This window comes from Sturnus vulgaris, chromosome 3 (assembly GCF_052056855.1).
Source record: "Sturnus vulgaris isolate bStuVul1 chromosome 3, bStuVul1.hap1, whole genome shotgun sequence".
Taxonomy (NCBI): Eukaryota; Metazoa; Chordata; class Aves; order Passeriformes; family Sturnidae; genus Sturnus; species Sturnus vulgaris.
In genome coordinates this window covers 107,884,672-107,899,605 of record NC_142245.1, presented here as the reverse complement: position 1 = coordinate 107,899,605, position 14,934 = coordinate 107,884,672, and the positions used below count along the sequence as shown (strand labels likewise).

General features: G+C 43.5%; 1 protein-coding gene across 3 annotated transcripts in view; it reads right to left on the bottom strand.

Moving 5' to 3' along the window:
• Positions 1-1,815: 1,815 nt before the first annotated feature.
• Positions 1,816-14,934, bottom strand: part of KLHL29 (kelch like family member 29) — a 387,747-nt gene continuing 374,628 nt past the window's right edge. For all 3 annotated transcript variants that reach the window (XM_014872970.2, XM_014872968.2, XM_088162465.1), the window contains one exon: positions 1,816-4,138. In XM_014872970.2, the coding sequence (XP_014728456.2) occupies positions 3,955-4,138 (184 nt within the window). In that variant the 3' untranslated portion in view covers positions 1,816-3,954. The remainder of the gene's footprint in view (positions 4,139-14,934) is intronic.

Here is a 14,934-nt window from a genome sequence, read left to right as displayed (position 1 = left end):
TTAAGGGTCTCATCCAATTTAAAAGGCTTGTATTAGCATGACAAGTTAAAAATGTCCAAGTAGATACAGAGTCAGTGTCTTCTTACAGACCTGGCACAGGTTGCAGCTTGCCAAGTCCTGACTGCATATGCTGTGTGTAGTTTTATTTGATATTACATTACACTATGTCACCTTTTTTCAGTGGGGATAGGGAGGCAGTGTGGTTCTGAGACCATGCCCTTGCATTGGAAACAGAGGAGAAAAGCTTTGGGATCCGTTGCCTTTTTCTCACAAAAATTCTGCATGAGAAGCCGGGAGGGTGGTCGAGTACCTGAAGCCACTTGTGCCTGTTCCATCTCTGCTGATTAAACATCTTTGTGCTGCTGGAGCAGCTGCTCTCCTGGCTAATCCCTGCAGCTGCAGAACGCGGGTGCTTGTGCTGGTGCTTGGTTAGTCTGGACCCCTCCAAGGGCAAGCTGGAGTGTACCCAGTGCTCTTCATTAGCTGCTGCAGTTACTCTGTGCTAAGCTCAGCCTTAGCACCTACCTGCAGTTCATTAAAATATGGTGTTGCTGAGGTTTTATTAGTACAGTGTGTTTGCCACCAGATGAAACAACAGGAGAAAAGGGGGATGACTTGTGTGAATTGTCAGGGGTAGGTGATTACCTGAACAGCCCCATTTGGAGATCACTCTCCTTCCCAGGTAAGCCAGGGGAGAGTCACACCAGTGAGCAAAAGAATTTTTATTATCAGGCTGCTGAGCCAGTTTGTCCCTCTGAATTTCTTAAAGCTTTTAAGAAGAAAAACCTCTGGGCAGGTATGTGCACATGATTAATTTGGCAAAAGTTCTCAGCCAACTTCCCAGAGGGGGACTAAAATAATTTCCACATACAAGTAAATAGTCTGTGTCTTGTGCATCCTACCAAGTATTATTGACTAGTGCTGAGTAAGAGATCCATGCAGAGCCTTGATGAAAGGTTGGCAATTTACCCGACTTGGTCTGGATTATTGCAGCATGGTTTTGTAATAGTGAATTGCAAGGCTTTTAGTAATCTTCACAGGCTGTTCAACCTCAGCCACTAAGCCTAAACTAAAATGTTTAAAAACTGCATTTCACGCTCTTAAATACTCTGTAAGAACCAGAGACAATTTCAATAAATGTTAGGCTCTTCCTGTTAATGTGCAGAACAGAAATTACCTCCTCAGATCCGGCTGAAATGTTCCACTGTGGTGGTATTTGAGACTAGTTATATTTGGCTCATCTTTGTTCCAGATCCAGTTTTACAACTACCAGATGACACCCTAATGAAACATCAAAGAAGCCATGAACGGTTGCATGGAATTGCTCTCTGAACGATGTATCCAGTGAGGTACAGAGCTCCCACACTGGATACGAAGGAATTTTGACCATAGGGCAAATGCAGCTTTCATCTTTTAGACACTGCAGCAGCAGTGCAGCAGAAATTTTTGCTTTCATTAAAAAAAAATAAAGTTAAAAAGCTGTTTATCAGGGGTTCTTTTCATTTCCTAAACTATCTTGAGCCCTTCTGTTCTTTACTTAATAGTACGTTTGGGAAAATAGATGAACAAGGAACAGTCTTTCTGAATAAAATCTAAAATTACTTCTAAGAGATTTTTTCTGAAATGAGAATGAAAGCACTTTGGAAGCTTCTGAGTGTTTAAGTATTAGCAATAAATTTTGGGATTTGCAAGAGAAACTAGTTGGATGGAATGAATATATTTTCATCCCTGGCTTGGTTGAAACATGAAGTCCCCATTTGTGAAGTGTTTTTTCTCGATCAATCATGACAAAATTAATCCAATCTGGATGCTGAATCTAGATCTATAAATATATTTATTATAATATAACAAGAACTTAACAGTAAACATAAACTATATACAATACCATTACAGATAACCCTGTTTTTAATATTATTCACAGAAATAGCCAGTTTTGTTCCAGTGTGAGAAATGAAGAAATAAGCTAAATTGGAAATGTCGAATGTGTTTCAGTCTTGTTGACAGGTAGCACCTCCTTTGGAGGTAGACACACACCAACACTAAAATTAGTCCTGCCCCAGGCAGTTAGAAACTTGTGCTCCAATCTTTAGGTTCACACTTGCACCCTGTTTGACATAAATACTTTAAATGACATACTAGTATATAATTTTGTTGTGCTTATTATTTTTCTTTTTTTTAAAGAATAAATAAAACAACTGCATAACAAAGGCTGGAACCTCACTGTCAAAATGAGAGGCTTGAGTCACCCTATAGCTTGACTCAGTTGACTCGAGCACATTTTCTTTAAATACTGCAAGATACAAATATCTTTTTTTTTAAATTTTATTTTATAAATGATATTAATAAAATAAGATGATTAGCTAACCATCTGCATTGATTTCCCCAAAGCTGTAGGCAGACCTCCCTCCATATAAAAAGGCTACTGTATTTGGTATGAAATTCAACTAGATATTGAATGCAAGATCTCACCCACACCCTGTACAGGACCCTCCTTCTTGAATTACTGTTATGGCATTTGGGATTTGAGTCTGCAAAGGCAAGTATGGCAACTTTTTCCCCTCCACTTGGAAGGAAACCAGACAATCCTTAGCTTGGGGTTACTTCCTACTGGTGAATTTTAAGATTCTTTCCCCTGCCCCCTCTATGTTACCCGGTCCATCTCCCATTTGTTCCTTTTATGTATAAATTTATAAAGAATTTCCACATCACAATGCTCTCTGGATAGACAATATTTTAATATATATAAAAATATAACCCCTGTGCTGTGCATATACTTACAACTCTACATAGTAATAATTTGAAGTCTCTTACACTGGGCTTAAGTCTATGCATTTTTCTACCATGGGCTTTAAACTCATGTGTTTAAAATCTGTAAATAAGAAGTATAAGGCTTCCACACCTAGAACTTGAAAAATAAAGTAAAATAAAAAACTTCTCAGACTTTACATAAAAGATAGTGGCGAGTATCCCAAGGCAAGGAATTTTGGTTGAGAGCCAAAACCGAGTGCGTAGCCAGAGGAGGCATCTTCTGTGTCTGATGAACAGGTGGCAAACCCACACTACACTGTGCGTTTTACTGTGATTCCAGAAGTAAAGAATGGGTTTATCAGGAGAATGCCTCTGGAATCCAAACAGGTTCCATTTTGCATGGCAGGAATCGAGCAATGCTGAGTAAATCAGCAGAAACCCAGAGAAAAAGATTTAGAAGCCCCCCCCACGCCCTGGCATGGGCACAGCCATGTGCCCCCATGAGAATCACCAGGAGCAGAAACTCATCCAGCCCAACAGACCTTTTGATTTCATCATTTTACATGGAATTTATTACCATTGGCTATTCTTCTTCTCCCCAATCCCCACCTCATCCCGCTTTTGGGCTCCTCTCTAGAAAACTGAAATATTTGTTTGATCTGATGGAAGACTGACATCAATGTAAGCCATCTGTCACACAAGATCTCTCTCAGTCATTGGTATTGAAAAGCATGTATTAGAAACAAATGTAGGAATCAAAGTGGTAAGGACACTTTGACCTTTCAAATAGATTGATGCCTAAAGTGTAATAGTAAAACTAATCTGCATGGTTATTTCAAGAATCAAGCTTGAGCTCTAAAGTAAAATGCAGATTATTTTTTTCCTCTCTTCCCCAGCTTAAAAAATATGAGAAATTCTATTGCACCTGGGTTGACCAAAAGCCGATGTACAGAACAAGTGCCACTATAACATCTAGTGACACCCTTGCATTATTAAGTTACAATATCTTACATAGCACGGAGCTCTCTGCTCCTTGTTCACCAAAAGGTGAGGATGATTTTTCTACATTCAATGTAGACACTATTCAAGACTTTAGAGCAATATGTTCACTGGCTGGCTTTGCTGCTTCTGTTCCTTAAGTAATAGTATTCCTCTTGCCTGCCTTCAGCAGGTACCAACAGTTCTCCATCCAACTCCTGGGGAACATCAGCCACTCTGGATGTACTTCTTGATTGCTACGCAGCCGTGTCGGAAAACAGGGCAGGGCATATTTGGTAGAAGTGTCCATGTATTTGTTTTAGGGTCGTAGGCTTCCATGTTTCCCAGGGCAGGTCCTTCACTGCTGACAATCCCACCAGTAGCATAGATTTTTCCATCCAGAACCACAGCACTATGTTTTAAACAAAACAAAAAAGTTAGTTTGAGTTAGTTGTCTTATTGAGCAATTTTATTTTTAGGCTTAAAACAAGCCCAATCTTTTATAACAATGGGTAAACCATGAATACACCTTTTATTCTTATCTGTATAAAGCTGTGTGAGCATTTCTCTTCTCTCTCCCTTTCTCTCCCCAAAATTAATCCTTTTTGTGTTCCTGCCAGGTAGGTAACTATTGTCTCTAATGTAAACAACAGATAAAAGTCCAAGTGAGATGTTTCTCCAGCCCACACATGGGATCTGCAGCAAAAGCAGCAGGGTGGTGTGTCCTTTTAATGCTTTGCACATGTAAAACCAATCTCAGCAATCTGGGGTTTCCACCACCTCAGCTGGAATAAGCTCTTGCTTCAAAATGGGGGGTAAAAATCTTCAAAATATGTTCTGCTGCTTCAGCCACTTCCATGGTTGTGCTCTGGCATGGGAGCCTGGAGATCCCACTGCCTTTGTCCTTGTGCATCCCAGAGCTGTCCTTGGGAAAGTGGATCTGGAGCACACAGATCTGATGGTCAGGGCTGTGCCAGCTGAGAGAATGACAGAGTAGCTCTTTGTTAGCATCTAAAGAAGACAAAAAACCTTACTGCTTTTCCTAAAGTCAAAGTGTTTGACTTCAGATACCTTGTGTAAATCAAGAAGAATGGGGCTGGGCTAGTCCCATGGTCCACAGGCTCCTGTTAAGAGGGAAGGTGCACGAGTGTGGAAGGTATTTGAAAGAAAACTTGCCCCTTGGTCTCATCTCTTCCTTTTTCTTCCACTTTATGCCCTGGCCTCTTGAGAAATGGTGCACATGGCAGGACAGTGCTTTGGGCTGATGAAGATGGGGCAGGGCTCCCATGTCTGCATTTGGAAATGGCAGAGCATGGCAGAGGCATTTGGGTGGGAAAAGCCAATGCAGGACCTGCCATGTGCTCCATGCTGTCTTCCCACTGTGTGGGGGGAACTCAAAATTGGGGTTGTCTGCTTTTCATGCTAGGAAGCCCAACTTTGCCTTCCAAGTTGATTTAAAGGTGTTGTTAATCTGGATGGGGTTGGCAATGGCTTTTCTGGTGGCTGGGTCCATTTGGAGAGCAGCTGATGAATGTGTTGGGAAGGAAAAGGGAGAGTTGAGGAGTATGCACCTGCCAAAGGATAGCAGGGAGAACAAGAGGGACAGGAAGATGAGAAATTAATTGCAAGTAAGAAGGTGGCCTAGATCTAACAAGGTGGAAAAGTGTAGTGATCCTCTAGGCATGGTAAGAGCAAAATAATTTTGTCTGGCTAATTTTGAAGTAATGGGAAGAGGAAAGTTAAAAAGTGATAAAGGCAAAAAGCTGGAGAATGCTGGAAGACACAGGATGAACTGAGACTAAAATGGCACCGACAATGCCACGTGCTTCTGAAGAACACAAGACTCTGATGTCCTTGTGGAGAAGCAGAGCCTGAGGTTAAAAATAAACTCACAATGACAACAGTGAGGACTCAAATAAGCCTAGTCCCTGGGTACTGCCAGGAAATAGGAAATAATGAGAATCTTGTCAAAATAACTGTTAATCTGAAAGGAGGAGGAAGGAGAGAGAGACTTGAAACACTTGATTAGAGCTTATCCACAAATCAGCAGGGCTGGATGATGCATAGCCCAGGCTCCTGAGGGAGTTTGCTAATGAACTTACTGAACCACGGGTAATTATTTTTCAAACGTCAGGGAGAAATGGGGGAGAATAAGGACTTGAGTAAAGCAAGTGACATCCTGAAAGATGGCTTTGAAAGAGCAGGAGCCCACCTCCAAAGGAGCCAGAGCTGGTGGCAGAAAGACACTGCCTGGCAGGAACTCCTGCCAAGGCTCAGTCCCTATGCCCATGAGGAGGCAGAGGTGGCAGGACCAGCTGACCCAGTAAATCAGACAAATGTGCTAATTAAACCACAGTTTTGGACTTAGGATATTTGCTGAGGGGTGGAAAGCCCATTTCTGGACAGGAACAAGTTTCTATTTAGGCAGGCTGGCAATTACAGCTTGAAAAATCTGGCCTGAGAAGGAGGAAGGATTGCCTACCCCAGGCTCCTGATGTGGTGGAGGGGCTGCTGAAATGAGCAGAATGAGAGTTGCGGCCCTTGGGTAGTGGTTGCTGGCTTTGCTTCACCTTTTTTTTTTTCTGGACAGTGAAATTGAAGATGGAAAATTGTTTGGGATATGCTTTGGGATGTGGAAGAAGATTTAATGTCAGAGATGGACTGTGGTACAAAGCCTTGATTCTCTAATGCTCTTTCTCTGCTGCCTCGGTTCTCTAATGAAATGCTGATTACTAATTAAAACAGTACTCCTACACAATGCTTGATGCAAAAAAAAGGAAATAAAAAATTAAATGGGTTATCAGTTTTGTTGGGTTAAGTGGGGAAAAAGAAAACAAACTCTAAAAGAGCCCCAAAAAAGATCTGTCTGAAGAACTATCAATAATGGGCAATTGAAACAAATATAAGTGTGGAGCATGGAGCCTGAGGCTGGTTCCATCAGTGCTGATGATCAAGGTCTGCTGCCCAAGAATGGCCTTAGTTTTAATTTAGTGGTGTGGACATGCTGGTGTAGATGGCAGCACCTCACACCAATACAGAGGATCTCACCCCTCAGTCACCACTGATTTATGGGGCTGCTCTACCTCTCAATGCTCATTAACTGATGAAATTCCTCTGTGTGGAGCTTTTGATCTGGATGGGAAGAATGGAACTGACCAGAGGGAAGACTCTACAGGTGACCATAGGAACAGGAGCCAAGCAGCCACCAGCCCTTTCCTGCTGGCTCTGTGCTGCACAGCTGAAATCTGGCTTTAAGTGCTGGTATTCCCTCGTCAGGGAATCTGTCTCACGTTAGGTCTCTAAACAGGGACGTGGGTGCTTTACAAATTCTTGTGTTGCATCTTAGCCACCCACATTCCTTCCAGTGAAATTTTTTCTGTGGCACGTTTAGTAGGAGCTACTCTGAGCTAGAGCTGCTGCCACTGCTGAGCAGCCAAGGAAACCTTCCCAAAATGATCTGGGTCTGGGCTCCTCCCCAGCCCATGCTCTGGATTTGGGGTTACAGTGAGTGGGCAAGCGCTGCCCTTGTTCTCTGGAACCTGGGCTGCAACCCTGGAAAGAATTCCTTCCCAGTGCTTGGGACAAGCAGCTCAATCCTGTACCTTCCCATCATAGTGCTGATACAGTGGGGAAGAAATGGATGCTGAATTCCACCCTCTGGAAGACTGTATGAATTTTAAACAGTGATTAGAGCAACTTCTGCTCCCTCCGTATGCAATTCCCGTAGATAAGACTGGCATAATGCTTAGCTTGTGAGTCATGCCTGAGGTTTAGCAAAGCAGTGAGCTGCTCCTGCCATGAAGAAAGTTCACAGTTCTGAGCACACAGTGGGTCCTCATACGTACAGGGAACTTTGGAGACATTCAGGCATCTCTGGGGCTAAAGTGGCAGGTAGGTGCTTAAGATACTTAGGAATTTAATCCCAAATTGCTGCTACTTTGTAGTATTAGGACAATCACCGCTGATTTCTGGGATCTTAGGAAACAGAAAACTCAAGTGGGTTCTAAAACCTTAAGTGAGTGGAAAGGAGTATGCTCATTGCTCTTTCTTCTTTACTGTGACAATATTTCGTTTCTCCCCTCCCTTCCATCCCATCAGCTGTAAAAACATCGTTACCAAGGCTGACATACAAAGAAAGAAATAATTACAATAATTAGGATGCGAGTTTATTGCTTGGTGCCATTAATCCTGAGAGATAAAATGATTACAGGCTGTCAGAGTCTGGGAAGGAAGGAAGCAAGCTTTGTGCCAGAGAGCCTTGCTGCAGGGACACAGACCCTGGTGGCTTTGGGGCAGTGACTTCCCTGGCTGTGGAGCAGCCAGACCTCCACCTCTCCAGCAAAATGTCTGGGGAGGAGGAAATGGGCATCCAAATGCAGATCACTTCAGCCACTCCTTCAAAAAAAATGAGTTTCAGCAAATTATTACTGTGCAGGCTAATGAATGACCCAGCTTTCTACTCTGCAGGTAATTACTGCTGTTCACTAGAGAGGCTTCTCCTGCCCTATGACTGATTCTCCTGAGGTGCTGGGCATCCTTCATTTCCCAAGCAATGCTCAGTGTCAGAGGATCATGCTGTGACTGTCCCCTGACACTGCCATGGTGGTCTGACACATCTGCTGACCTCCATGAATCTCTGGATCACACTCCCAGGAAAACTCCAATGAGGCTGAGGTGTGCCAAGGGCTGGTGGGGACCTGACTGTCCATGACTGGTGTGCTTGTGTAATCTAAACACCCTTTACATCTCTTCCCTGCTGTCCACCTTTCAGTCCTTGCCCAGGCTGAGCAAATGGCAGAGAAGGTCCCTCTCTGACAGCTGCCTGTTAGAAGACTTAATAGACAAACCAAATCACTGAACCAAAAAATCAAAGAACATCCCAGGCAGGAAGGGACCTTGAAAGATCGTCTGTTCCAACCTTTGGTGGGAAAGAGACACCAGATGAGATTATCTTGCATCCTGTCCAATCACATCCTGAAAACCTTTGGTGATGCAAATTCCACCACATCCCTGGGGAGGTTGTTCCAGTGAATGACTGATCTCACTGTAAAAAATTCTTACATCATGATGAAGCCTCTCTTTGTGCAGCTTGTACCTGTTGCCCCATTTTCTTCTCCCCATGGCTCCTTCTCAAGAGAGTTTCTGTCCTCCCTGTAGCTGCTCTTTCCATGCTGGAATACATGTGAGGATCCCCTGAGCTGTCTCATCTCCAGGGAGAACAGACCCAACTCTTCCAGTCTTCCCTCATCAGGCAGGCTTCTCTAGCCCTTTGGTCATCTTCACAACCCTCCTCTGGACCCTCTCCAGCCTATCTGTGCCTCTTTTGAACTGTAGGAACCAGAAGTGCTGCCTGACAAGAGCTGAGTAGAGTGAGAAGATGAAAGTCTTCTGATGGGCAGTAAGATTTGGAAGCGGAGGATGTCACAGTCTTTTTTTCTGTATGTTTGAGAGGTGAATGCCTGGGTGCTCTTGCTCCAGCACTTTTCTCTCCCAATGACATGCTGGACATATCATCAAGCAGTGGGGCAACAAGAAATGTTAATTTTATTACTGCTTTAGAATTTCCTGTTCAGTCCTAAAGATCGCATCAGCCTCATCAGGAAATGTTAACAAATAGTTTTTTTAAATTCTGTCTTGTAACTCTCAGGGTTGCAAAAGATTTGAAATGGGCTGAATTAGTGTATTGTTTTAACTGTCTGAAGCTTTAGTATCTTCTGAGGCCTCAAACAATGTTCTTCTCCCTCCTCATTCCTGGTTATGCATGCAGAACCACAAATTTACTTGGAGCAGTTCCATGAACATTTTTGACTATTATCAGTTAGGTTGACACAGGATCTGTTTAAAAGAAGGGGGGAAAAAATCCCAGGATTTATTAATGGATGAATTTCCTTCCGGCCTTAAGATTTCAGGAGGGCTTTACTGGAGGTAGAACTGAATGATGCTGGTGGGATTCTTGGAGTTGTCCTGTGCAGGCAGGGACAGGAGCTGGACTTGATGATCCTTGTGCATCCCTTTCAACTCAGGATATTCTGTAATTCCAGGATGCTCATCAAGTGGATGGAGCTGATGTTAAGACCAGGGAAGTCTCCAGGTCCCAGCCCCTGCAGGGTGTTGCTCTGGGCAGTGCCGGGCAGAGCAGCAAGTGCTCGGTAAGCTTTATTTTAAACCAGGGACTTTTCTGAGACACGTGCAGGTGGTTTGCAGTGCTGGAGCAAAAGGCATTGCTGGCACTGTGTCTGTGGGTGGTGGCAGACAGGGAGCCAGAGCTCTGTCCCTGTTTGGTGGCAGTGCTGACAGCCCCTGCCCCCAGCCAGGTTGTTGTGTTGCAGAAGGCTGGAGCTCGGGTGGCCGTGTCACGCTGCCAGAAGTGTCATCTTTACAATGAGATGGATAAATGAGGGTCCAGATTAGTCATGGTCAATTAGGAGGATATCATGCCCCTTCCTGGAGCAGGATTATTAGTGTGGGTGTTTTGGCCAAGCTCCAGTTACATTCTCCCCTACTCTGTGAGCACTTTCCCTTGCTAATGATCCAAAACCATCACGTGGCATCATTACTTGTTGCTGAAAACCAGCAGTGTTTTACTCCAAAGTCCACAGCATATCAGTAATGGCCTGAGAGCTCTGTCTATATCAGTTATGCTTTAATGTCCACCACAATCCTTCATGTCATCAGCTCGTACAGAAATTACTGCCAGTAGTCTGGTGCAGCACTTCTCACTGCTGTCTGTGGAGCACAGCTCTACACCTATGGCTCCTTCCAGATAGGCTGGAAGGTTTCGGTTTTCCCTCGTGGACTCCAAACACTTCCAGCTGCAAATGCTGCCAGCTGAACACATCAACCTTCCTGTCTGTAGGTTCAGGAAGGACATGGCCATTGAGGAAACCTGCTTCATAATAGCTGTGCCTGGGAATATCCATCCAAGCCATCTGTGCTCCAATCCCTTTGCAAGGTAGAAAGGAGCCAGCCTGGGGAGGCTGTAGCTGGTGCTGTAGGTCAGCAATACCTGGCAGGTCAGTACAGGAGGCACCATGCTCTGCTGTTCAAAAACAAGGCCTTCCTTGAGAAGAGGTGGTGTGTGTGTGTGGGTGTGTAAAATGATCTCCAAACTGACCCTGGTTTTGTGCTTCTCAGCCTGAGTCAAGGTTTTATTAAAGATTTCCATTCAGCAGAACCATCTAATAAATCTTACTGGTTAGCAGTCAGAGGAGGAGGAAGAAAATGCTTTTCTGGTGTCTGCTGGGAATTGCTGGTACTAAATTAGCTTCTCTGGAATTATTGCTGGCACCACCATGCTGCTGCTGTTGCCCCGTGGAGGCTCTCTGTAGCACAAGCCTGTTTGCACGCTGCTTGCATCCTAAGCAAGCAGAATATGGAATTTTTAATCATGGACAGGAATGCATTTGGTATTCTTTTCACTTGTGGAAAAAGAAACCCTTGAAGGGCACTGCAGGAAGGGAGAACCCCTGCCTGTAAAGGGAGGGATAGCTGCAAGTCTTTTTGGAGGGAGGTGTCTGGCAGAGCGAGGTGTCATCATCTCATCCTGGCTTTTCATTCCTGTTGGCTGCTGTCCACCATCTCAAGATCCTGCAAATAAACAGGAGCTGCCAAACTGAGACAGGGTGTGTGGCAAAACACTTACACTTGCCTGATGTTTGGGAAATGTCAAATATTTCCCTCACCTGTTGTGTGGAAGGTATTCAACCTCTCCACGAATTTTAAAATGCTTCAGGCCTATTATAGCTGTTTTCTCATTTAGCACCATCTTTCAAAGGGTTAATTCTACATCAGCATGAATTTCTTATTGACTTCCATCAGGCTGGGCTTAATCTGAAAATGATCCTCAATTTGCTCTTCTGTTGATTGTGAGCTGGAGACCCGAACCATTTATTTTTCATTTTTCATTAAAAGTAATTTAACTTGATATTAAAACCATTTAAATGGACCTTTAATTTTTCACAGGCAGGGAATGTCACACACATTTCTTTTCCCTCTGCTCGAGGCTATCATGCTCCCTCATCACTAACATGTAGAAACAAAGCAGATAAAAATAAAAGTGATGCAGTCAAGATTTTTCCCAGCAAATTCAGTATTGAGTGATTCCTGGTGAGAGGAGATCAATAGCATGCAGTTAATTTTTAAGTTGTTTATGTTGCTGCTTTTAAACCATGCTTTTTGTGATCCATGCTAATGAGTGGAATGAGGAATTTATAGATTCACGGGCTAAGGTCAGAAGGGACCTCTGTGCTTAGTTAATCTGAGCTTGTGTATGTGCAGGCCATGGACATTTCCCCAGGCAGCATCTCTCCTGGAAACGTATCTAATCTCCTCTTAAAAACAGTGAGTGTTGGTGACTTCACTCCCTCCCTTGCTGCTTCTCTGTTTAATTATCCTTGCTGGTGGAGAAGTGCTTCAGTTCAAGGCCAAGATGTGTAACTTGACTTTCCAGGCCTAGTAACCTGCCATGCCTTTGTCTGTGAGACTGAAAGCTTCCCCATTTGCTCCCAGTGATAAAGTCACGTCTCAGCCTTTCTTTGATAGACTCCTTGAGTTTCATGTCAAAGGTTTGATTTGCAATCTGGGGTCATTTTGGCAGCTTCCCTTTGAACTTCTGCTGATATTCTCACATGTTGATGCAGGACCCAGGACTCGCACTCGCTCTACCCAGCTTCAGCTTGTTTTCATTTTGGTGTTGGGGCTTGTTTTATGTCTCCAATATTGCACTGACCTTTAATCCACAGCATTGTGATGTGAGCTCATGTTGTGCTGCTCTGAGTGATCTCCTTTATGTCCTCCTCTGAGAGCCTGGCTTTCTAAGGGAGCAGGGCTGCTATGAGTGTGTTACTCCATGTCTTACTTTGTATTTAAAATACCACTGCTGGCTTGAGACAGTTCAACTGAGATATTCAGGGAACTGATAAAATAGTTCCTTCTGTAACATTTTGTACCCAGTAAGTGTTAAGCCCCCTGCAGCCTTTATCAGGAGAGATTTTCTGTTACCTGGATTGTTGATAGATGCATTAAATAGCATTGAAGAAGAAGAAATGTTTGCTACCAGTGGCCTTGCTCCATGATATCTTCTCATTAACAACTACGTTTTGAGATCTGTCAGTGAAGCAGATTTAATCTCTCTACCATGTGCCTTGTTAATTCCATCTAATGCCAGCCAAATACCTTGGAGAAATTGCAGTATATTACAGCATCACAGTTGGCTTTAGCAGCCAGGCATGTTGTATTACAAACTAAAGCAACCAGGCTTCCCAACACCTTTGGTGGACTTGGCAGTGTCAGGTTTATGGCTGGATTCGAGGACTTGAGAGCTCTTTTCAAACCTAAATGATTCTATGACAACAGGGTGGTTTAACAAGCTTCATTTTCCAGAAAAGTGCATTGATTGATCGTCATTATTTTATTAGCATCTAGTTATTTGTTGATGAAATCCCAAATTAACCACTCTGGTATTGTGCAGAGGACCAACATGAGGCTAAGTGAGACCACTTACCTTGATGCTGATACTTTGCAAAATTAATTGCTGCACTGAAATTCTCCTTTTCACCTTTTCAAAATACAGAATCACTTTGGCAGTGCCCTGATCCATCCTCAACTTGAAAAGTTATTAAAAATCAACATTAGTGGTTCAATCAGCTTCTCAATGAAGTCTCTAAAGACACCTGTGTCTAAGACAGCTGGGTTGCTGGATCTGAGAATGTAATTTCAGAGTTCCCATCTTTCCTTGCTGCCAACAGTGACTGCTTTTGGTCCCTCACAGCAGAACAGGGAACTAAACCTCCTTGTACCCTTGTACAGATGAGAAACACCCACCCAATCGGTCTGTATTTTACTTTGCTACTTCATCAGTCTCATCAGCAGTGATTTTATAACTGATTCAAATTACAAATTTGATCCCCAATGTTTTTAAGGACTTTTCTTTTTACTCCCATCAGCCCTCAGCACTGGTTCCCTCAGCCTCCTGTAGCAGCAGCAGGTTTTTAATCTGTTTGTTACTGCTGACCCTCCATCTTCCCTATTTCTGTACACACAGATTTGTTTAGGTTTTGTCACAGGCTTTACATGTTTTTAGGCTGAAATATTTTCCCTTGACTCTTTCCCAGCGCATTCAAGAATCTTTGAGATAGTGCCTTTCTTGCTTCCAATTATATGTATTTTTTTCGGTGACCATTCCACTATAAATGTAGTGGAAAAATAGAAAAAAAAGTAATCTTAAAGTTTGAAGTTACTTTTTATGGACGGGTGGCAAATTCTACTTAAACAAAGCCAGTTATTATGGTGCCTAAGCACTAGGGAATATTTAGGTCACCAGTTCACTTTCCTTGGTCGTTCTGTTCTGCAGGATGCAGAGCAAAGCATCCCTTCATGTTAGAAACCTTGGCAAGTTTTCAGGTGAGATGCTCAGCCAACAGCTGAAATCATGCAATTTCTCTTGTATATTTAACAGATTCTTGTTATTTCTTACAAACCTAAGATGTTCAAAGAGCAGCTCATCCCTCTCTATGATGGATGGGAAGATGCAGGAACATATCAAATGTCCAAGTCCCTCATGTTTCATTTTACAGCTTAGGGCTCTAATCCTGAGTGGTATTGGACCCATTATTTCTGGTTTTCAGGAGAAAAATGTCATTATATGCTGCCTGAGCACTGCACTCCTCGTCCTGCTTTGCCTCCTGTTAGAGTGGAGGGGCTAGGAGGATCTGTCCTTAGAGCAGGGGAACAGGGAACATCTACTGGGATGCAGCTGGCTCAGGACAGAGCTGATGCTCTTACTCCTCTGCTTACAGCAACATCTGCTCCAGCAGCCAAGAGAGGGCGCCCCTTAAATTAATAAAAGGAAGGGGAAAAAAAAGGTGAAAATGAGAATAAAAGCAGCAAAAAGAGAAAAACCGAGCATGATTTCTTAAAAGGCATTTTCTCATCTATATCGAAGTGAAAGGCTAAATCCAAGTTAAAACATGGAGGTATTTTCCAACAGTGGGATGGGGCCCAGGGACACCCCTGGAGCAAGGTGCAGTTGGTTGATTATTTGGAAGATGTGAGTCTGCTGTGGGCCCTGCTGCTGCCTATTGCTGCTCTTCCTCTACCCCAGCCACTGTTTGTTGGGATGGTGCCTGGCACATCCCCTCCACTTTGGCTTGGCTCAGGGCCTCAGGGTGCTGCTGCTGCATCAGACATGGATAACAAACCCTCACCTGG